This window comes from Leucopleurus acutus (assembly GCF_964270905.1).
Source record: "Leucopleurus acutus genome assembly, chromosome: 12".
In the NCBI taxonomy this organism is placed as follows: Eukaryota; Metazoa; Chordata; class Mammalia; order Artiodactyla; family Delphinidae; genus Leucopleurus; species Leucopleurus acutus.
The window spans coordinates 51,722,833-51,745,188 of record NC_139154.1 but is presented as its reverse complement, the minus strand read 5'-3'; the positions used below and the strand labels follow the sequence as shown (position 1 = coordinate 51,745,188).

The window sequence follows — 22,356 nt, the reverse complement described above, 5'->3', positions numbered from 1 at the left end:
GAAACCAAGAGGACCCTTTGCCAGGCCAGCACCGCCTTTGCCCTTATTTTAGGAGGTTTCCGTCCTCGTGGAGACTTCTGCTGAAGGGATGAAGGGATGGGGGCCGGTGGAGACCTGTGCTGAGGACTTGCCCAGCGCTGTCCACCCACGCACATGCCATGTCAATATTTACACTTCCAGCTAAACGTTGGAGGGTCCCAGATGGTCCCGTTTGAGCCTCTGACAAGAGAAAAGATGGTTCCTTAGCCCTCAGGTGCTGGATGTCAGGATTCAGCCCAGGTAGGTCGAGTCAGCCATTGCTGTAAGTGGACGCTGCTGTCAAGGCATGGCCACTGCTATGAACACACACGACTGCCGCGTCCCACGTGAGAACACGACAGGCGCGTCAGCTCTGGGCTGCCTCTGCGGTGCTGCAGATGGCTTTGTCCTCATCTGCATTCTCACTTCCAGACCCCATTGTGACCCATAGCACAGTGGCCAGGTGGCCGCCTGGGGTTCAGGCCCATCTGAGGGCTCGGCGTAGAGTAGAGCACAGGGGTCCACCCAGCGGTGTCTGCATCGTGTGTGTGGCTTCAGTGTTCCCAAGACTGGAGGGTGCACGTGTCCCAGGCCTGTTGCGAACCTCCAATCTAAAACTTTCCTGCCTCCAGGGGAACGTCAGGAGGCCAGCAAGTGCTTCACGATGTGGAGAGAAGACCACGGGACGGGGATTGCTCCTGCCGGGGTTGCAGGGATGCTCTGGGCTCTTCAGGGGCACCTCTGCAACGCGGGGCCTGCCACAGAGTAAATGTTTGATCATTTTCATTGAACTAACTTAAGTCAAACTGAGACTCAAAGGGCTGTGAAGAACTGAGTGGTGACACTCAGACAAACGGTGGGAATTGGGAGAACTTTGCAATGGGACCTCTGTCGCATCTTCCGGCCAATCCCTCCTCCCTCCTCCAGCTTTCATGATCTGGCGTGATGCCGAGAGGGAGGTTGGAGCCACGTGGCACGCCAGATAGTGCCATTTGCTCCTAAAGGGAGAGCAGAACCTTCTCACCATCCTCAGGACCACGCAGCACACACCAGTGCCATGGTTACTTGCTGCCGGAAGTGTCTGATGTGGCAAGTGGACCAGGACAAAGTCAAGGTCAAGGCGGTGATGGTGCCGCTGCCTCTGGGTTTCCCTTCTCTGTCCCAGGGGTAGGGTTTTCGGGGCAGGTTCTCTTCTTGTGGGAACATCTCTGCTCCTCAGAGGACAAGTGTTTCCCAGAGGATAGTAGGGTGTCGTGGCATCGGGAGACCGAGCTTCTGACCTGCTCCCCGTCAGCTAACTGTCTGACGTAGAAGAAAACGCCCTTCACCCTCTGGACCCACGGAATGAGGGGCGGGGTCCCGGAGGGCTTGCCAGCACCCCAGCCGAGCTGTTGATTCTCGCAGACATGCGTCCTTGTGCTTATCGGGTTGCTTGGCTGGACTCTGCAGCCCTTTCCTTTCCAAGTGGCTTCTCCGGAATCTCTTTCAGTGGTCAAGGGGAGGGGAGCTTGGGAGAGGACCCCAAGGAAAGAGAATGAAGATGAGGGTGTGTTTGTTTACTAGGGCTGCTGCAGCAGAGTACCACAGGCTGTGTGGCTTAAACCACAGAAACATACCGTCTTGAGCTCTGGAGGCTGGAAGTCCAAGACGGAGGTGTTGGCATTTAGCCGTCCTGGCATTTAGCAGTAACCCTGTGCATCGTCCTCTGCCCCAGTTTTCTCCTGTCCCTGTCTCCAGGATGCGTTATGGCTTTCTTCTTCAGTCATTAAGAGTTATTTCCTGGAAATTTATGGCTGTTGGCCTGACCCACAGCATCTGTTCTCCTAAACTGGGCAGTGTAGAGAAATCTATCAGAAAAGTCCGTGTCCTGCCGTGTGGGGGCAGGGTTGCTTCCTTCTGAGGGCTGTGCCGGACCTTCTCCTGGGCTTGCAGAGGACCGTCTTCTCTCTGTGTCTCCTCACATTGTCTTCTCTTTGTGCGTGTCTGTCTCTGCAACTACATGTCCCCTTTTATAAGACACCAGTCCTATTGGATTAGGACCCACCCTAATAACCTCATTTTAACTCGATCACCTCTGTAAAGACCTTCTTTTTAAATAAGGTCACATTCTGAGGTACTCAGGGTTAGGACCTCAACATGTTTCTCGGGGGATAAAACTCAATCTGTAGCAGAAGGAAAGAGAGGAAAAAAAAGAAGAGAGTCCAGTCTCAAGAAATGGATGTGCTGTTTACAGCTGCTGCCGCAGCCCGTCTTCTCTGCCTGGTCAGTGGCCCATGGTCCCCGCTCCCTGTACTGGAGCTCCCAGGAGAGCCCCGCTGGGCAGGACCTGTGGCAGAAGCCAGGGGGAGGCTCCCCGGGCCCTCCGAACAGCCAGGGTTCTGAGCAAATCCCGACTGCCCCTCAGGAGGTGTGCAGACGAGCATATTAGCTTGTCTGCAGGGTCAGGAGATTTACAGTCGAAGGGAAAAGCCCTGGAGCATGTTCCCGTTTGAGGTAAGTGGACAGTATGGCCTCAAGATCAGGACCACCAGGACAGAGAACACGGCAGCAGCCCCCCTCCCGCGACTGACCCTCCTTCTTTTCCTTCCAAATGCACAGGACTCCAATCATAGCTGGAGGGCTCTTCGTGATGGACAAATCCTGGTTCGACTACCTGGGGAAATATGACATGGACATGGACATCTGGGGCGGGGAGAACTTCGGTGAGTCACTGTCTTCGCATCCAGGGGCTAGGGTGCGGGTCTCCGTGTCATTGGACCATGTGTGCCTGGGATGAGGGCCAGGGAGATGGGGAGCAGGTCACTCCTTTGGGGGAACACCACGTGGGGTGCCAGAAGAGTGGCTGCTGGGAGGGCGGAGGGAAGGAGGGGGATTATCCATGGGGCCACATGGATGCTGCGGACCAGGGAAACACACCCGGATGGACCATGAGGGGGAAGTTGAGATGCGAAAGCTGGAAAGACCAAAGGAGGAGCCCCGAGTCTGAGGGCCAGAGGCAGGCTTGAGCTGGGAGTACTGAACATGGGGATTTGGAGTTGGAAGGAGACTGGGAATAAAAAGCATGAGGAGGAGGCTGGACAGCAACGCCATTAACATCTGGGTCACATCTGTTGGCTGGTCTAGGCGTACAGCACTCGGCACTGGGTTAGTGAGGAGGGTCTGGGGGAACGCTGCAGAAGCCCTCATCTTTCCGCGCAGAGAAAGCAGTGGGGGAGGGGGGAGGGGCTGGGTCACGTGTTCCAGAACTGTAAACACATGGCCAGGTGTGGCCACAGTGGTGTAGGGCTGCCATGTGCAGATCCAGGAGAAAGTAGTCGGAGACCCGTCCCGTCTAGATGATGGCAATGACTGACCCTCCAGTTTCCTCGTGTGTTAAAAGTGTAACAGGGATGCTTTGGGGGTTGCTGTGGAAATCCATTCAGGTAAGTCTGTAAAACCTCTGGGCACCATGTGGACACAATACATGTTAGTTACCATTTCTTCCCTCCAGCAGGTGAGACCTAAGAGGTGACCAGCCTGTAAGCTACACAAGGCAGGGATTTGGTCTGTTTGTTCGCGGCTATCTCCCTTGCCCAGTATGGTGCCTGCCACGAAGGAGGCTTCGGAACTATTTGTTGAATAAACCACAGGAGAACCGTTGTAAAGCAATTATACTCCAATAAAGATGTTAAAAAAAATAAAAACATAAACTGCAAGAGAGGAAGAAGAGTCCAGGGGTGTCAGGGCCCCTTCCCCTTTCTGGGTGCCGGGGAGCGTGTTTGGCACGGGCTCCCCGAGCGGTGGCGCAGGCCAGGAGGAGGATCCATGGGGCTCTTCCTGGCGTTTAGCGGTAATCCTGTGCATCGTCCTCTGCCCCTGTTTTCTCCTGTCTCTGTCTCCAGGATGCGTTATGGCTTTCTTCCTCAGTCATTAAGAGTTATTTCCTGGAAATTTATGGCTGTTGGCCTGACCCACAGCATCTGTTCTCCTAAACTGGGCAGTGTAGAGAAATCTATCAGAAAAGTCCGTGTCCTGCCATGTGGGGGCCAGGTTGGAAGCTCGGCAAACAAAGCAGAAAATCCCAGTTCCCACAAACCAAACCAAATCCCCTGACTAGGACTCAGTCCTCGGATGCCACGGGGGTCTTTGGGGTGGGGTTTGAGGGGGGATCTGCCTGCACCAGCCCGGGAGAACTTGGAGCCGGGTACACCCTTGGCGTTCTCAATGGGGACAAGGTCTCTGTCCTTCTGGGCAGAGCCCATCAGATGTCCTCCCGTTCCCAGTACCTCTCGTGATTCTTCCTGATGTGCTCTGGCCTTTATCCCTGTACATTGAATCCTTTCTGCAGCCCTTTTGATAGACAGCAGTCATCCAGTCTCTGCTCGAATGCTACTGATGATGATGTGTTTGCTGCTTCACAGTATGGTAAGTTCTGTTGTTGAGAATTTTTGTGTTGAGTTGTTAGGAAATTCTTCTAAGTCGAAGCCCAGCTTCCATCAGTCAGGCCTTGTTCTGCCCCCTTGACCCACACAAAGTACGTGTGGTCCTTCCTTTCCATGGCAGCCACGTGTGGATGCAGGCAGCGTGTTACTTTCAATGATGTCACATTCTGGTCCAACCTACCAGTACCTTCTCTTTATAGCAACGTTGACACACATCTGCTCACATCCAGGGTGATCTCCTCTTGTTGGTTTCCCAGTGGTTTGACATCACCAAGTGCTGACTGGACCAGGGAAGTAGGGCGGGGCTTCGGGAGAGGTGTGGGAGAGACATTTTACAATCCATCACAAAAGTTTTTAAATCACAAAGAAAGCACTGCAGACAGCTAACACAGGAAACACTGTTTTCTCCAATTCCAACATTCCATTATACTATAGCCAACTCCCAGCAGCTTTTTTTTTTTTTTTTTTTTTTTTTTTTTTTGCGGTACGCGGGTCTCTCACTGTCGTGGCCTCTCTCGTTGCGGAGCACAGGCTCCGGATGTGCAGGCTCCGGATTCGCAGGCTCAGCGGCCATGGTTCACTGGCCCAGCTGCTCCGCGGCATGTGGGATCTTCCCGGACCGGGGCACGAACCCGTGTCCCCTGCATCGGCAGGCGGACTCTCAACCACTGCGCCACCAGGGGAGCCCAGCTCCCAGCACTTTAAAAGTCATTTCTGGATTTTTTTTTTTTTTAGCATTTTACATGCCAGAACACGCAGTGCTTTTTTTTTTAATTGAAGTATAGTTGATTTACAATGCTGTGTTAGTTTCAGGTGTACGGCAAAGTGGTTCAGTTATACATATACATACATATTCTTTTTCAGATTCTTTTCCATTATAGGTTATTACAGGGTATTGAATATAGTTCCCTGTGTTATACAGTAGGTCCTTGTTGGTTATCTGTTTCATATATAGTAGTGTGTAGATGTTAATCCCAAACTCCTAATTTATCCCTCCCCCACCCTCCGCTTTCCTCTTTGGGAACCATAAGTTTGTTTTCTATGTCAGTGAATCAATTTCTGTTTCGTAAATAAGTTCATTTATATATGTTTTTTAGATTCCACAAATAAGTGATATCATATGATATTTGTCTTTCTCTGTCTGACTTACTTCACCTAGTATGATAATCTCTAGGTCCATCCATGTTGCTGCAAATGGCATTATTTCATTCTTTTTTATGGCTGAGTAATATTGCATTGTATATATGTACCACATCTTTATCCATTCATCTGTTGATGGACATTTAGGTTGTTTCCATGTCTTGGATATTGTAAATAGTGCTGCTATGAACATTGGGGTGCATGTATCTTTTTGAATTAGAGTTTTCATCTTCTTCAGTTACATGCCCAGGAGTGGGATTGCTGGGTCGTGTGGTAGTTCTGTTTTTAGTTTCTTAAGAAGCCTCCATACTGTTCTCCACAGTAGCTGCACCAACTTACAATCCCACCAACAGTGTAGGAGGTTCCCTTTCTCCACACCCTCTCCAGCATTTGTTATTTGTAGACTTTTTGATGATGGCCATTCTGACCAGTGTGAGGTGGTACTTCATTGTAGTTTTGATTTGCATTTCTCTAATAATCAGTGATGTTGAGCATTTTTTCATGTGCCTGTTGGCCATCTGTATGTCTTCTTTGGAGAAATGTCTATTTAGGTCTTCTGCCCCTTTTTTGATTGAGTTGTTTGGGGTTTTTTTTTTTTTTTTTTGCGGTATGTGGGCCTGTCACTGTTGTGGCCTCTCTCACTGTTGTGGCCTCTCCCGTTTGCGGAGCACAGGCTCCGGACGCGCAGGCTCAGCGGCCATGGCTCACGGGCCCAGCCGCTCCGCGGCACGTGGGATCCTCCCGGACCGGGGCACAAACCCGTGTCCCCTGCATCGGCAGGCGGACTCTCAACCACTGCGCCACCAGGGAAGCCCGGGATTTTTTTGATATTGAGCTGTACGAGCTTTTTGTATATTTTGGAAATTAAGCCCTTGTCAGTCGCATCGTTTGCAAATATTTCTCCCAGTCCATAGGTTGTCTTTTCATCTTATTATGGTTTCCTTTGCTGTGCAAAAGCTTCTAAGTCTGATTAGGTCCCATTTGTCCACCTGCAAAGGACAGATGGTGAGGAGGGGAAAAGGGATCTGCATGTCAGAGTAAAAACTCCAAGCTCCAGTGTATGGCAAGAGGGTCCCTTGCTTCCAAGTCCTGAAGATCCTCTCCCCTCAGCATCACTCATGTCCATCCCCCTCTTACTCTCCTAAATGATTCTCCACCTCCAGTCTGCTCCCCTCAAAGCCATCCCCACACACTCCCGCCAAAGTGCTCTTGGAAATGCCAATCTCTCCCACCCTCTCGGGTTTGGCACCCCCTGTGGCCCCTTCTTGTCCTAAAGACAATGCCCACACCATTCCTTGACCTTGCCCACCTCCCCAGCCTTCAGTCCAGAGGCACTGACAGACCCTCCTGCACTGCCCGGACATGCCCAGCCATCTACAGAGATCCAGCCTCCACCCCCGACCAAGTGCCAAATGGCCACAGATCACAGCTCTGGGGCTGCCTGGCCTCCCCCAGGACTAGGACACCCTCCCTACCCACCCTCTGCCCACTCCCCGCAGCACCCTGCTCTCCTCTCCACTGGTACTGGGCCCTCTCGCGTATTTGTCCGTTTTTTCTTCTGTGCCTTCCACCTACAAGAACATTCATCTCACTTCTCGACCTCGATGACTGGAGCGGTGGAAACTGCTCGCTGAATGTGTGTTCAAAGCAGGAGGTTGACCAGGAAGGGGGTTCAGGGTGGGAAGGACCACATGTACACAGCTCTGAGGCTCCATTTAAAATCAGTCTCCGTGCATTAAACAGAGCCTGTGGGGAATAACAATGGCAGGTAAAGATCTTTCCCAAGACATGGGCTTTCTGCGTGTTCCAGACGTAGTTGCCTTTGTTGCATCGACTTGATTTCACGGCACAGAAGTCCATGAGATCACTGGACAAGGCTCTGGCCAGGGTGACCGGGACCATCCTCTGTGGCACGCTGCCTGGCCTGCCCATCTCACTTTCATCTGCTGGGAGCGGCCCCAAGCGGCCACTTGAAAGGCAACCCCAGCTATGCACTCGAGCAGCCCGACCCTGGTGCAGTCATTCCCACAAAGCGTTTCTAAGAGGAGCTGAAGTGTTGAAAGTTACATCTGCAGTTCAGCATAGGAACAGGCTTTAGGGAAATATGGCTTTTAGCCTTTTATTTTTCAGAAGTCGTTTTGCATTAAAATTGGATGTTTAAACTCCAATTTTCATAACACAGGATACATGGGAAATATCTAATACATCTACTCACTTCAGCTTTTGGTCTTTAGAGGTGAAAGGAACCTGTTGCCCAGTAAAAGTGTGCGCGCGCGCGCGTGTGTGTGTGTGTGTGTATAAGTGGTGGGGTAGGAGGTGTGCCTTTCCAAAATGGAGGCCTTGGCACATATATGAAGGGAGAGTATGGGATTTCTGGATTTAAAATGGGGGGTTTCTAAAGCGTCCCAGATACTAAAGACAGCGCTGAGGAGAGAGATGAGGGCCCCAGAGAGGAGCTGCCACCGCCAGCTCCCCCATCCCCAGAACAGCCAAGGACATCAGGCTGTGTCAGGTTGGGCAGGCACACTCCTGTGTGTCAGCATGGGCTGTGGAATCAGGCCTACGTTTGAATCCCGCAGACATCACCAGTTCTGTGTCCTTGGGAAAGTTGCTTTACCTCACTGTTTCTAAGTCTTTAAAGTGGAGACAGTGACCCCCATGGTAGGGGAAGGGCCTCCGCCAAAATACATCCCCGCCCTAATCCCCGTTTTAGAGAAAAAATTATTCTGACCCTTGTTAAAATGGTAAGAAAGACTTTATTCAGGACTCTCACAATGGGTGTCAAGGCTATCGCAATGGCAGGGCTGGGGGGTATGGGGCTCAGCTCCAAATACAACAAAAGCAGGTGGGGATTTGGATGCAAGGAGCAGGGCGGGGGGCGGTGAATGGAAATTACTAAGAGGCAACATCAAAAGTGGGGGGGATAATATTCTTGAAGTGACAACATTATGAAGGAAATAGTAATGGTTAACATGGGTTAAAGGTGAGGTTGGCGGTAGAGGAGAGAGGTGGTGTGATTAAAAGGGCAGCATGAGAGATCTTTGTGGTAATGAAACTCTTCTGTGTCTTTACTGGTGAATACATGGACATATGCATGTGATAAAATTGCATGAGGTAAATACACACATGCACACACACAAATTCATATACATGAAACTTGGAAACCTGAATATGATTGATGGATTGTATCAATGTGAATATCTTTCTTAAATTCATGTACTATAAATTTGAAAGATGGTGCCATTAGGGAAAACCATGAAGGGTGCACAGCATCTCTATTTTATTTCCTATAATTGTTTGTGAATGTACAATTATCTCAACATTAAAAGTTTAATTTAAAAACAAAGTGGGGGGAATTCTGCTACACTGACCTAAGGTTTCTTTATTTTTCCCTCATCTTTATTGGAGTATAATTGCTTTACAATGGTGTGTTAGTTTCTGCTTTATAACAAAGTGAATCAGTTATACATATACATATGTTCCCATATCTCTTCCCTCTTGCGTCTCCCTCCCTCCCACCCTCCCTATCCCACCCCTTCAGGCGGTCACAAAGCACCGAGCTGATCTCCCTGTGCTATGCGGCTGCTTCCTACTAGCTATCTGTTTTACGTTTGGTAGTGTATATATGTCCATGCCTCTCTCTCACTTTGTCATAGCTTACCCTTCCCCCTCCCCGTATCCTCAAGTCCGTTCTCCAGTATGTCTGTGTCTTTATTCCTGTCTTACCCCTAGGTTCTTCATGACATTTTCTTTTCTTAAATTCCATATATATGTGTTAGCATACGGTATTTGTCTTTCTCTTTCTGACTTACTTCACTCTGTATGACAGACACCATCACCCTGATACCAAAACCAGACAAGGATGTCACAAAGAAAGAAAATTACAGGCCAATATCATTGATGAACATAGGTGTAAAATCCTCAGTAAAATACTAGCAAACAGAATCCAACAGCAAATTTAAGAGGATCATACACCATGATCAAGTGGGATTTATCCCAGGAATGCAAGGATTCTTCAACATACGCAAATCAATCAATGTGATACACCACATTAACAAATTAAGGAATAAAAACCATATGGTCATCTCAATAGATGCAGAGAAAGCTTTCGACAAAATTCAACGCCCATTTATGATAAAAACCCTCCAGAAAGTAGGCATAGAGGGAACTTTTCTCAACATAATAAAGGCCATATATGACAAACCCACAGCCAACATCGTCCTCAATGGTGAAAAACTGAAAGCATTTCCACTAAGATCAGAAAGAAGACAAGGTTACCCACTCTCACCACTCTTACTCAACATAGTTTTGGAAGTTTTAGCCACAGCAATCAGAGAAGAAAAGGAAATAAAAGGAATCCAAATCAGAAAAGAAGAAGTAAAGCTGTCACTGTTTGCAGATGACATGATACTATACATAGAGAATCCTAAAGATGCTACCAGAAAACTGCTAGAGCTAATCAATGAATTTGGTAAAGTAGCAGGTTACAAAATTGATGCACAGAAATCTCTGGCATTCCTATACACTAATGATGAAAAATCTGAAAGAGAAATCAAGAAAACACTCCCCTTTACCATTGCAACAAAAAGATAAAATATCTAGGAATAAACCTACCTAAGGAGACAAAAGACCTGTATGCAGAAAATTATAAGACACTGATGAAAGCAATTAAAGATGATACAAATAGATGGAGAGATATACCATGTTCTTGAATTGGAAGAATCAACATTGTGAAAATGACTCTACTACCCAAAGCAATCTACAGATTCAGTGCAATCCCTATCAAACTACCACTGGCATTTTTCACAGAACTAGAACAAAAAATTTGAGAATTTCTATGGAGACCTAAGGTTTCTTACCAGGGTAGTCAGATATGGGGGCCGGGGCAGGCTGGGGGCATGGATTCTCTAAACCGGCTTAGCAGGATTCTTGCTAAAACGGGATGCAGGCCTGACGAGGGTAAGGAACAACAGTTCATGCCTAGTCAGAGAGAGGGCGAGCCTGAGTAAAGTTTGGTCACGGAGAGCATCTCCTCACCTAGAACCTGTCAGGAGGTTACCTTACACGGCAAAAGGGAGTTTGCAGATGTGATTAAGGCTCCTGAATCTGAAGCTGGGAGAGTGGCCTGGAGTGTCCAGGTGGGCCCAGTCCAATCACTTGGGCCCTTTGCAGCAGAGAACTTTCTCTGGCTGGAGTCAGAAGAGATGGAGAGAAGCAGTCAGAGAGGTTCACAGCCTGGGAGGAACTAGCCTGGCTGCCACTGGTGTGACGGGGGAGGGGCAGCGTGGATGTAGCAGGGGCCCCTGACCTACAGCCAGTGAGGAGAAGGGAACCGCAGCCCTGCGACCGCGAGGAACCAGCTTCTGCAAACAACCTGAATCAACTCGAAAGCTTCAGAGCCCCCAGAAAGGAACCTAATCCTGCTGACATGTTGATCGCGGCCTGGAGAGACCCTCAGCAGAGGGCCCAACCAAACCCACGCTGGGTTGGTGTGGTAATTTGTTATGGCAGCAGTAGAAACACGCTCCCAGGGCCACTGTGAAGACGAATGAGGCCCCGAGCAGTGGCCTTGCCTCGCCTTCGGGCTGCAGGCGAGCAGGTTTGTCAGACGAGCACTGTGTCACACCCGCGGGAACAGTGGGTCCCTCTCGCTTTCTTTTTTGGCCTCACCTTTTCCAGGTTCAGGGGCTCAAGATGAGAAAAGTGGCCTCCTCTGAGAAGAGCAACCCAGTCTGATGTAAAGTCATCCTCGCCCGACCCAGGTGGGGCTGCTTGCTATGCCCCAGGCCCAGGTGCGGTCCCTCAAGGCCACGCTTCTCCAGAGCGACTGTGGAGAGGTAAAGGGTGCCGCCATGACATTCGCAGCCGGACAGCCCGTGGTGACCAGGGTGGGCCTGTGGTTACTGCTTGTTCAGAAGTCAGGGACCTGGATGCAACCTTGATTGTCCCAGATGGTGTGAAGCATAATTTTGCTCATAGGTTCAAGGTTATCCTTTGTGGCCCAAATAAGATTGCCTCTACTCGAGTCCGTGTACTCATTAAAAAATAATAACAGAGCTTTCTAGCTCAGGTGACCCTGAGAACGTAAAGATTCTTGAAAGGAAAGGTCCCTGTCACCACATTTGTCTGTGTGGACGGATGAGTGTCTCTTACTGACCATCACTGTCCCCTGCAATCCCTTTGTCCTCACTAGATTTCAACCCGGCCAGAGGGAGAGTGGCTAATGCTGTGTAGACAATAAATGTGTCTGTATACAGTCCATGAGGTTCCATTTAAAACAGGCCCACTGCCTTCAGGGAAGCCCGTGTCTAATGTTCCCTTTGCCTTTGTGTAGAAACCGGGCTATCAGAGGAGATTTCAACTTGACCTATATGGCCAAGGAGTGGTATAGCAATAGCTGTGATTCGGTTCCTGGGGAGGAAGCTGTCCCCTTTCCCCTGGATTCCTGTCCACCATCACGGCTCGTCAGGTAGACGCTGGCTCTGGTTAAGGGTTGGGGGCTTATGAGCGCTGGTAAAACTGCTGATGAGTTGATGAGGAAATGGAAGGAAAGAGCTGAGAACAGAGGCTGGGGAGGGTAGTTTATTCCCAAATATTAATCTGAAGTTTAAAAGAAGAAGGCAACAGCGCCCCCAATGAGGATGGAATAATTACACATCTCCCTGCCTGGAATTCAGAGCAGATTTGGGGCTGCGTGACATCCATCACCAGGGAGATTATGCGGGTGCTGACTCAGTGAGAACTCCCCACAAACTCCCTACATCATCTTTTGACTCCTTCACTTAAGAAAGTGATGACTTTGCAGGAACTGAAGACATGGCAAGTGGAGGGTCTGGGCTCTACGTGGAAGGCCCACTGCTTTACACCTCGGTCTACGGCCCCACTGCTTGGACCTCGGGATCACAAGCCTTTCCCAGAGGCTTCAGCCCAAATCTGTGACTCACCGGACCTGGCCTGCAGTCCTGGGAGGATACACATTGTTATCCTTTAGTCAGTGGTGTAGTTAAGGGTGGGACAACTATATGTCCTAGGTTTTAAATACTCCACACTATGGTACCTGAAGGTCATTACACTGATCTGAACACTCCAAGCTTCATCACCCAGACTGCCTCGACTCTGGCCGAGGCACAGCAAGGCATGTGTCTCAGGTCATCTTGGATACGACAGTCGGGACTCCAGAGGAGAGAAGCTCTTACTGCATCTCAGGCTGCAGCCTCTGCGGGCAACATCTGCTGGCCGGAAGCAGAGCTGAGACAGGCAGGTGTCAGGACTGGATGAAGGAGTGGATAAGGCAGCTGGTTATAGATTGGTCTCTCTGGTTCGTCTGCGAGTGCCCTGAAGCCAGGAGCTTCGTGTCCACAGCCGCATTGGCTGATGGTGCGTGTCCACACTGAGTGAGATGGGGTCAGGGCAAGGGCAGCAGTTTTGGAGCTGGGGAGATGGGCTTCCGAGGCCAGCTACCCGCTGTCAGTTGTCCTATCAGGACTGCTTCTGCATCGTCAAAAACATCCCGAACCGCGTGTGGGGTTGTTAGGATGACTAAGAAGTTACTGCCTGAGGGAGGACCAAAGCCCAGCCCAGGAAAAAATGAAAGAGTCCTTTCCTCCCCTGCAGAACTGAGATGCTCTGATGTGTTAAAGCAGCACAGACACAGGAAAACGAGGAGGAAGGATGGTTTTAGAGGTGGAGGAGAGGAGGCAGCCTGCAGAGGGCTATTAGAGGATGCTGATGGGGTAGAAGACGTGCTGCATCTGAGGGCATCCAGTGCACCTCGACAGAGTGTCAGGCAGCCATGGAGGTCAGTGCTGGAGCCCGGAGTAGAGCTGGGCTGGTGGGCTAGGGGTGAGTCCTCAGCGTCAAGCGAATGTTGGGGTCAGATGAGGAAGCAGTGTCAGCAAGGCACTCAGAGATAGCGCCTTGGGGTGGAGAATGCCAGAAGCCCAAAAGGAAGGTGGAGAGGAGAACGGTACTTTCTGAGGTGGGGTCTGTGCATGATGGTGGCAGAGGAGGGGGGGGGCAATAGATTCAGAGAAAAGCAGAATGCTGGGTGAAGGAAGCACAGGGAGAGGAACGGGTTTCAGGGGCGGGAAGGGTGGGTGGCACTGAGGCACAGGTTGGAGAGATTTGCTTTGCAAATGAGGAGGGACGTATGTCTCATTTGAATACATGTAAGGAAGAGACCATAGCTGAAATGTATGCATATTTTTGGAAGAAAGCCGGCACAGAATTGGTAGGTTATATCCAGTAAGCAAGGCCTCCATCTCTGGTTTTGAGGTCCTGGAGAGGAGCTGATTATTGGAGCCCAGTAGACCTTAGCCCTGGCGGCTAAATTCACACATGTCCCATCACAGTTCCCTGCACCGAGCCCTCCGCCCCTTCGTGCATCACTGCAGGGTGGAGAGCTGGATGTTGGCCGTCAGCTAAGCTCGCTCATCATCCCCCGCCAACGCCAGGCTGGTGCCCCCGATTCCAACCAGGCAAACGCCAGGGCGCCGTGTATCATGGATTTCTATGGAGTCAAAATCTCAGGTGTTAAGTACCACAGATTTCAACTGCCTCCTGTGGCAGAAGCAGGAAGCTGTGAATCATCTAGGAAGTTGGAAGTGGGCACAGGTGGGCGATGCCGTTGGCGTCCACGTCTTAAAGAGACGGCCTGCAGAGGAATGTCTTGTAACTGCTACTGAGCTTTCCAGCACACTTAAGAGTTTTCACAGTTATTCTTGAAATTCCATTTCATTTGATGGCAACGGCAATCCTGTGGAGTACTTTTATGATCTTCATTTTACGTGTGAGGAAACCTGGCCTCAGCGAGGTCAAGCAGGTTTCCCAGGGACACGGCTAGTGGGTTACTGCAGACCTGGGGCCACGACCCCAAAGCCAAGTTCTTCCTGTCTCTCCCCGACCCTGTGTTCTTGCCATCATTTGACAGCACTCTTGAGACGTCCGTTCTTCATCCTAGTGTCCACGTTGCCCCCACTCTGAGGGCAATCTGAGCTTGCTGGAAGTGAGCTGTAGCCTGTCTGGGAGGGCACCTGGGCAGGGGGCGACAGCTGTCAAGGCAGCCTGGCCTGCAACTCTTCCAGGGACACGGGGCAGGAGGCAGGAGGGGACAGGTAAAGGGTGACTGAGGACAGGCGGGTATGAGAGCAGGTGAAGATCAGGATGAAGAATCTGTGTCCAGGCACTTGAAGAAACCCAGGGAAGTGGGGCCCAAGGTGCTGGAGGGTGCAGGGCACGTCGTACATGGTGGGACAGCACTGGAATACCTGCGTCCTCATTTCCTGCTCATGGACACCCGGGCCGCTTCCAGGGGCAGTTGCCCATGGGCACGGGATTTTCCTGAGCCATCCTGTCCTCCTCTTGCTTGAGCTTGACGGCAGAAGCACGGGCCAGGCAAGCATTTCAGATGGGCAGCCAGTGGCTGCAGCGAGGAGGCTGCCCTGGGTGCAGTGCGTAAGGGGCTGCACCATCTGTAGAGGAGTTAACAGCGATAATAAAACCCCTCACAGTGTTCAGCAATTCCAAACCAGGGCAGTGATGAGAGATACTCCCCCACCACCCCTCAATTCCGCTGCTCCAAGCCTGCAGGAAGCAGCCCCGAGGGAGAAATGCACCCGCCAGCCTAGTCCCAACGCCTCTGCTAACTCCACCCCTCCCTGTTCCCGGAGGTCCCTGCAGCAGCAGCCAACGGGGAAAAAGGGGTTTGTGTGCAAATCCCCACCCAGGGGAGCATCTCTAACAAGAGCTTCGAGGCTTCCAGCACTTTCTATGGCTGCTCCCAGCTCTCGACTACAGCTCAGACTTCCTCCTCCAGGCTAAGATTCAGGGGCCCTTGCAGTGGGTAGAATTGCCGTCTCAGTGTCGGGAGGCTCTGTCCTGGACACCTTGTCCAGGTGCCCCCTGGGAACTGGTCCTCTCTGTCGCCTCCAGGCCATGTGGCTTGCTAGCCTGTCAGAGTGGCAAACACACTTACTCCATGACAGCCCCTTCCATCTGGACCTTGACCATCAGAAAATTCTCCCATAGTCTCCAGTGGAAATTCTTTCTCCTCGGTCCTGGCTCTAACCCTCTGGGATCCTATGAGCTCGTCTAATCCATCTTCCACGTGCTCAAAAGCAGCTCTCCCACAGCCCCCAGGCTTCTCTTTCCAGTCTAAAGCATCACAGCAGTGGCCCCTGCCGTGCGGGCCCCTGAGTGTGTTCCAGAGGCCTCCATGAGGGCAGGGAACAGGAGTTGATTTTTGTGTGCTCCTCCCTGCCGCCCACTGTTTCCCTGTTAACTCAAACCACCCTCCCAGGTGTGAGTTGTTACCAATCCTTGTTGTGGGCCGGGAAGCCGAGGTTGCTGGGCCAGTGGAGCACACTGGTAACCGCCGCACCCGAGGCTGGGTGCGGCCGGCCCTCCCCGCTCCCTGGGATTCCCTGGCGCCTGGAGTCTCAACGCTGCCATCCTGTGCCCCTCCGTCCAGGAGGCAGAGCAGTGATGGGGGGCATGGCTGTCTTGCAGAAATCTCCTTCAGGGTGTGGATGTGCGGGGGCAGCCTAGAGATCGTCCCCTGCAGCCGAGTGGGCCACGTCTTCCGGAAGAAGCACCCGTATGTTTTCCCAGATGGAAATGCCAACACGTATATAAAGTAAGTGTGTGCTGCAGTGGCCGAGGGCTTTTGTGGTGATGGGTTGCTGCTGCCCTGGGTTCTCTGGGAGGTCGCCTGCGTGTTCTGGATGGGCAGGGGCTGTGGGTCCTGCTCGCTGGGCTGCTGCCTGAGCAGGAGAGGTCAGGCCTGCCCGTCCAGCTTCAGGCTGGAAGCCCCAAGGCTGTTCTCCACTGTTGGCTTCCAAGGCCCCACATGTAGCCTTGGGGGCTTCAAGTCACTGGGCAGCGTCATCCTGCAGGGCTCAGGGCCCTGGGTGTTTTGGGTTGTTTGGGGTGGGGGAAGGGTGACCGTTTTGCCCCTGAGTTCTAGAAGATCCGCTGCTCCCACCTTCAAGCTGGGTCACCAGGGGAAAGGCCCTTGGGAAGATTCGGGAACGGGGAGACACAAGTAGGTACAACCCACCTGACTGCTCCAGGGCCTCGAGGGTGCACAGAAGCAGCCAGGCTGGCACAGGCCCTGCGGCCCTGGGCTCCTTTCCTGGGACTTGCCATCTCCTGCCTGGGGACAGGACGAAGATCCTGGGGTCTCAGTGACCCAGCGGTGCCCACTTGCCTATTCCTGCTCCCTCCCTCCTTCCATACGCCCTTCTGCTTTCCGTGATTTTTTTCTTCAACCTTTCTCCTTTTCTTTAAAAATAATTCCTTAATCTCTTTCTCCTTTTCTTCTTCTGGTCCTCCAGCTTCGTCTCCCCTTGTCTCTTGTCACCTGACAGCTCACTCCCCATTTATTTCCACTTTGCCCTTTTTTTCTCTCACTTGGTCCATTTGGGGGAAGCGCCTCTTTTGGTGTTTTGGTGTTTTGCTTCCCCTGCGGTGTTCTTCTCCTCGTCTGGGTTCTCCCGTCCTCGGTTTCTCACACGTATGGACAGCTGTGGGTGTGGACAGGTGTGGCGGCGTGATGGGCTTGAACAGGGAGAGAGTTGACCCCATGCTGGGCAGGGCAGGGCAGGGCAGTGAGAACCCAGTCAGCAGGGACAGGAGCAAAGGCAGGGCTGCCTGGGCTCCGGGCTTTTACAGGGAAAGGTGATCTGGGGGCGCCTGGCACAGGAAAGCGGTGGGGCCAGCCTGGGAGTGAGGGGGCAGAGCCTTGGGCTCCAGAATGTTCCTCGTGTTTGAGACTGGGCCCTGGCCAGCGGGCATCCTGCGTGCCACCAGCGGGTCAGTGGAGGGGAGGGAAATGTGGGGCAGTGTCTCCTCGGCAGCTTCCAGTTTGCCGGTGGTTAGGCCAGTGAAGGGAGGCGGCAAGGCTCTGTTAGCTGTCTTCCGAGCACCAAGAGCTGGGCTGCGTGTGCATGACTCCTTCCAGGCTCACGGGCTGGAAGGGCGTGCCACGCTCCGCTGTTGAATGCCTCTGTTCCACACAGCGGCAGAAATCTGGAGGGGCGTGGCCTTTCTGCTGAGACCCCGAGTCCACGCCCTCGGGGAGCAGGTGCTGCTTCAGCCCTGCTCCTGGCTTCAGATTGTTTTCCCACATCCTCTCTTCCTGGTACCCCTGCCTCCTGGACAGCTGAGCAATGACATCCTCCGTGTGGGTCTCTGTCTCTTTTTCTGTGACCTTGGAGGTCAAACTCAGAGCGAATAGCCGATTTTTTAAAAGCTTCCGAGTCCTGGCAAACGTTTGACCGAGATGGCCTGATTGCTTAATTCTTTACACCTGCACCAAGCTAATCACGTGGCCTGTGGGAGCCCGTGTGTGGCTGGCCCCTTGGAGAGCACGTGACCTGTGGGAGCCCGTGCGTGACTGCTGGCCCCTTGGAGAGCTGGGCCCCGGGCCGAAGGGGAGAGCTCTGGAGCCGGTGCCCGCGGACGGCCAGAGGTGAGATGGTCGGCCCTTCTCCTCTTGTACTGGCACCGAAGGGATGTACCAGATTCTCCTGGCTCTTTTCTCCCTGACTTTTTTCTTTTCTGAGGGCGACAGAAGCTCAGTTTCTGGTGTCATTTCTCTGGCCTGTGCCTTTTGGGAAAAGAGTATGTAGTGACTACTAAAACCCTGTGTCTCGGGGTAGAGGTCCCTTTGGAGATTGGTGGAGGTGGCTGGGCTCAGCGCTGTGGGCAGAGTAGTGTTACTGGACCATGGTGGGCCCCACGGGGGTGACGCTGCCGGCTTGCCGCTTGTGTATATTTTACCCGGACACGTCCCAGGTCCTCTCTGACCCTCCCCGACACCCCCTGTCTCCTCAGGAACACCAAGCGGACAGCTGAGGTGTGGATGGATGAATACAAGCAGTACTATTACGCTTCCCGGCCGTTCGCCCTGGAGAGACCCTTTGGAAAGTAAGTGTCCCTCCTGCTTTATTTGTGCAAAGCGCCTAGAGCCCCAGCTCGCAGGCCTGTGTGCTCAGCTGGTCTCCCGAGCCCCCAGGCCCCTCCAGGGCCCAGGCTGGGGCTCCTCTCCCTTCATGCGCCTCCTTGCTCCTGCCCAGTTCTGGCTGCAGGGCCTCGGACAGCTCTTGTGGGATGACCACCGGGCAGCCTGGGCCATCTACTCAGTGGCAGAGCTGTGCCTTGTGCAGTGGACTGGTGTTTATAGCTTTTTATAGAAAGGTGGGGTGCTGGGCTAAGCAGCCCTGGTCCCTCCAGGTCGGAGTTCCTTCCTTCTCATCCTCAGCTGCCCAAGCCTCAATCTTCTGCCTTCCTAGGAGGAACGGTACCATGCGATCTCCTCTAGAGCCGGGCTCCAGCTTCACGGGGGTCGAAGAGGACAGAGAGAGAAATTAAGGGCCACATACCATTACATGAGATAGCCCATTAGTCCTCCGCAAACTGAGAAATGGGTATAATTACCCCTGTTTTACAGATGAGGAGACTGGGTCCTCTACAGGTTCAGGTTCCTGCCCTGGATCACACCATTACAGGAGGGGGAGAAGGCTCAGATCACACCTGTCAGATTCCAAAACTCTGTGATGTTGCATTCCCCAACCCAGGGTTGATTTGAGTAGAGAAAAATGGCAACTTCATTGATGTTATCATTCGTCTTTTGCGGGGGGCAGCCGGTGGCTTTTGTCATCTAATGTCCCTCAGTCATTCTAAGGCTGTTGACAGATGGGATTTTTGCAGCCTACTCTCCACAGGTCGAGCCCATCACTGCCCGGGAGGATTAAATCAGAGGCTGCTGAAGTGATTTGTATTTCTGAAACCATAAACCCAAACTGTCTCCACTTCTCCTACTCAGAGCCTCCCAAGGCGTTTATTCTGAGTCCTCAGCCAACTTCCGGTCTTTTGGCCACGTGGGTCCACCCCTCCTTTCTTCATTGCCCTCCCCTCTCCAACTTGGGTTCCACCTTCTTGCTTAAAGAGAATGCTTAAAAGATGTTGTCCTCAGATCTCTCGCTCTGTTGGGCATCTATCAACCCTCCCTGGTGAAGTTCTCTTAACCCTGGATGAACCCGACTTTGTGCCGTTTCCTCCCCGGTTCATAGGCTGCTGAACGGTTCTGGGCCTATCAGGTGGTGCTGCTACCACTCCGTTGGCCGTCAGGCGCAGGGAGGCCCTTGGTGGACCTCTTGAGCCTGCCACCTTGCCTGGCCAGGGTTCTCCCTCAATCTCCATTTGTACCTTTTCCACTCTCCCCAGCTGCTGAGTCCACCCCACTCCTTTCACTCACAGAAGATGACACCTCTGTTCTGTAGATGAAATAGCACCAACTTCCCAAGACAGACGAACCTGTATCTGCACCATCCTTCTGTCTCTTTCATCTTGAAGGTGTGCCTCCTGTTCTCCGGACACCCTCTTCTCCCCTGCATTCATTCATAAATGATCATTAATCGAGGTCCCACTGCCTGGATTCATCTCCTCCTGCCTGTCGGCTTCTCGCACTTTAATGTGCACACAGATCTCCCGGAGATCTTGTTAAAGTGTGGATTTTGGTTCGGTAGGTCTGCAGGTCTGTAAGCCCCACGTGGTGCCGGGCTGCTGGTCTGAGGTCCTCCGCTGAAGGAACGAGGTTTCAGGGCGATGGTTGCCAAACTGTCTGTACATCGCAGTCACCTGGGGAGCTTCAGAAACTCTGCTGCCTCTACTCCACCCCCAGAGAGTGGATTTCCCCTGGGCTGTGGCCTGGGCTGTAGAATTTGTAAAAGAACCATCCCCCCACCATCAGGTGATTCTGATGCACAGACAGTGTGGGAGCCCCCGTTCTAGGGGACTTTGCCCTCTTTCACTCTCCCTGATCACCCATCTCTCTTCTCTATTGCATGGTCCCCGTTGGCATTTAAATTTATTCAGTATCTTGCATAGTTTTTAAAAACAAAAAAGGAAGAGAAGGAAAGAAAACAAACTATAAGAACTCTCCCTCAGGGGCTTCCCTGGTGGCACAGTGGTTGAGAGTCCGCCTGCCGATGCAGGGGACGCGGGTTCGTGCCCGGGTCCGGGAAGATCCCATGTGCCGCGGAGCGGCTGGGCCCGTGAGCCATGGCCGCTGAGCCTGCGCGTCCGGAGCCTGTGCTCCCGCTACAACAGTGAGAGGCCCGCGTACCGCAAAAAAAAAAAAAAAAAAAAAAAAGAACTCTCCCTCAGTCCGGCTTTGCTCATCACCTACACCCAGTCTTCTGCTCCTTCAGAGCCAAGCTTCATGAAAGAGCTGCCTGCATCGCTGTGTGCTGCTCCCCTCCCCCTTCTCCTGACTGTGACCTGAGGCCGTGCCCCTATCCCCTGCGATCACTCCCACCTGGCCCACCCATGACTCCCTGGGACCCCTTACCTTTCTCTATGTTACCCCATTGGTATGAGACTTCTCCCACCCAGCCCCCTTCAGGCACACTTCTGATCTCGGTTTCCAGACCTGCAGTCTTGGCTCTTGTCCTGCGGTGTAGGCTGCACCTCTCAGCCCCCTTTGCAGGCTCAGGCTCCTCTCCCCACCCTTATATGTTGGTGTTCCCCGAGGATCTGTCATAAGCCCTCTTACTCCACATTTTCCCTGGCATCAGCCACCACTGTGCTGCCGATACTCGTGTTTCCATCTCTGTCTTGCACCTTTCCTCTGAGCTCCATCCCTTATGTCCGAGTAGCAACTGGACATCTCTGCCTGGATGCCTCCCAGGCTCCTCCAACTCGACAAGTCCTAACTGAACCCATCCTCTTCACTCCTAAACTTGCTCCTTACCCCAGATTCCCCATCTCAGTGAACGCTCTTCCTTGCATCCTGTGGCCAGACCAGAAATCTGAGTGTCAACCTTGACTTTTCCCTCCCCCTCTCCTCCCACACCTAGACAATCACCAAGTCCCAGAGATCCTGCCTCACTCATGCACTGAACATCTGGGTTCTTGCAAATCCTGAACATTTAGCCCTTTTCAAACAATGTCATTCCTGTCCTCATGTTGCTTAGAGTCGGGTGAGGAGTGGTGGTTAGTGCTGTTTAAGAAGTTCCAGTGCCGTGAGGGCGCCCGGTCCAGTCTTTGGGGTGGAAGGAGGCAAGGCTGGAGAGAGCGAGGCCAGTTCTGTGTGGTCACCCAGGAGAGACAAGGTGTACATGGAACTCGGGTGGGTGCTGGTGGTGCAGTGGAGAGAATTAAACCTGTCCCTTCTCTCCGTTCGCACCCCACTTCCCTGCCAGCATTCATGAGCAGCACCTGGGTTTCTTCAGCTGCCTCCTAACTGCTCTCCCAGCTTTGCACATCGGATGCATTCACCACCAGTAAGATGCTCTTAAAGGGCTAACAGCGCCACATCGTTCTCTGCTTAGAACCCATCCATGGCATCCCATTGCCCTGAAAATGAAGTCCAAGCTCCTCCACCGTATTTCACAGGACCTTTTATGGTCTGCATCTTCATCTCTCCTCCCACCCACCTGCCCTCTCCCATTCCTCCACATACATCCGTTCACACACACACACATTCTAACCTGCACCACTGTTCCTACCAACAGACCCCTTTCCTCTCCATGTGCACTAATCTCTCTTTGCTATTCCCCTGGCACTACCAGGGGCCCCCACCTCACCCACTTTCTGGTTTGTCTGGACAACGTCCACTTTCCTTCCAGATACCAGCTTCCACATTACCACTCGACCACCACTGACCCGACAAGCATGGGGCCACCTCTGAGGTGCTCCCACCCCACATCCACGTCGGGCTGTGAGCACCCGGTTCGTTACCTGTCTCTCTCTTGCTCGGAAGTTCACCATCACG

The 22,356-nt window shown here is 52.4% G+C and overlaps 1 protein-coding gene across 2 annotated transcripts in view; it reads left to right on the top strand.

Annotated features, from left to right (window-relative positions):
- GALNT14 (polypeptide N-acetylgalactosaminyltransferase 14) overlaps positions 1 to 22,356 on the top strand; it is a gene marked incomplete at its 5' end in the record, with an annotated part of 224,201 nt that overhangs the window by 181,144 nt on the left and 20,701 nt on the right. For both annotated transcript variants that reach the window (XM_082852068.1, XM_082852067.1), the window contains 3 exons: positions 2,617 to 2,720; positions 16,086 to 16,212; positions 18,414 to 18,506. In XM_082852068.1, the coding sequence (XP_082708194.1) occupies positions 2,617 to 2,720; positions 16,086 to 16,212; positions 18,414 to 18,506 (324 nt within the window). The remainder of the gene's footprint in view (positions 1 to 2,616; positions 2,721 to 16,085; positions 16,213 to 18,413; positions 18,507 to 22,356) is intronic.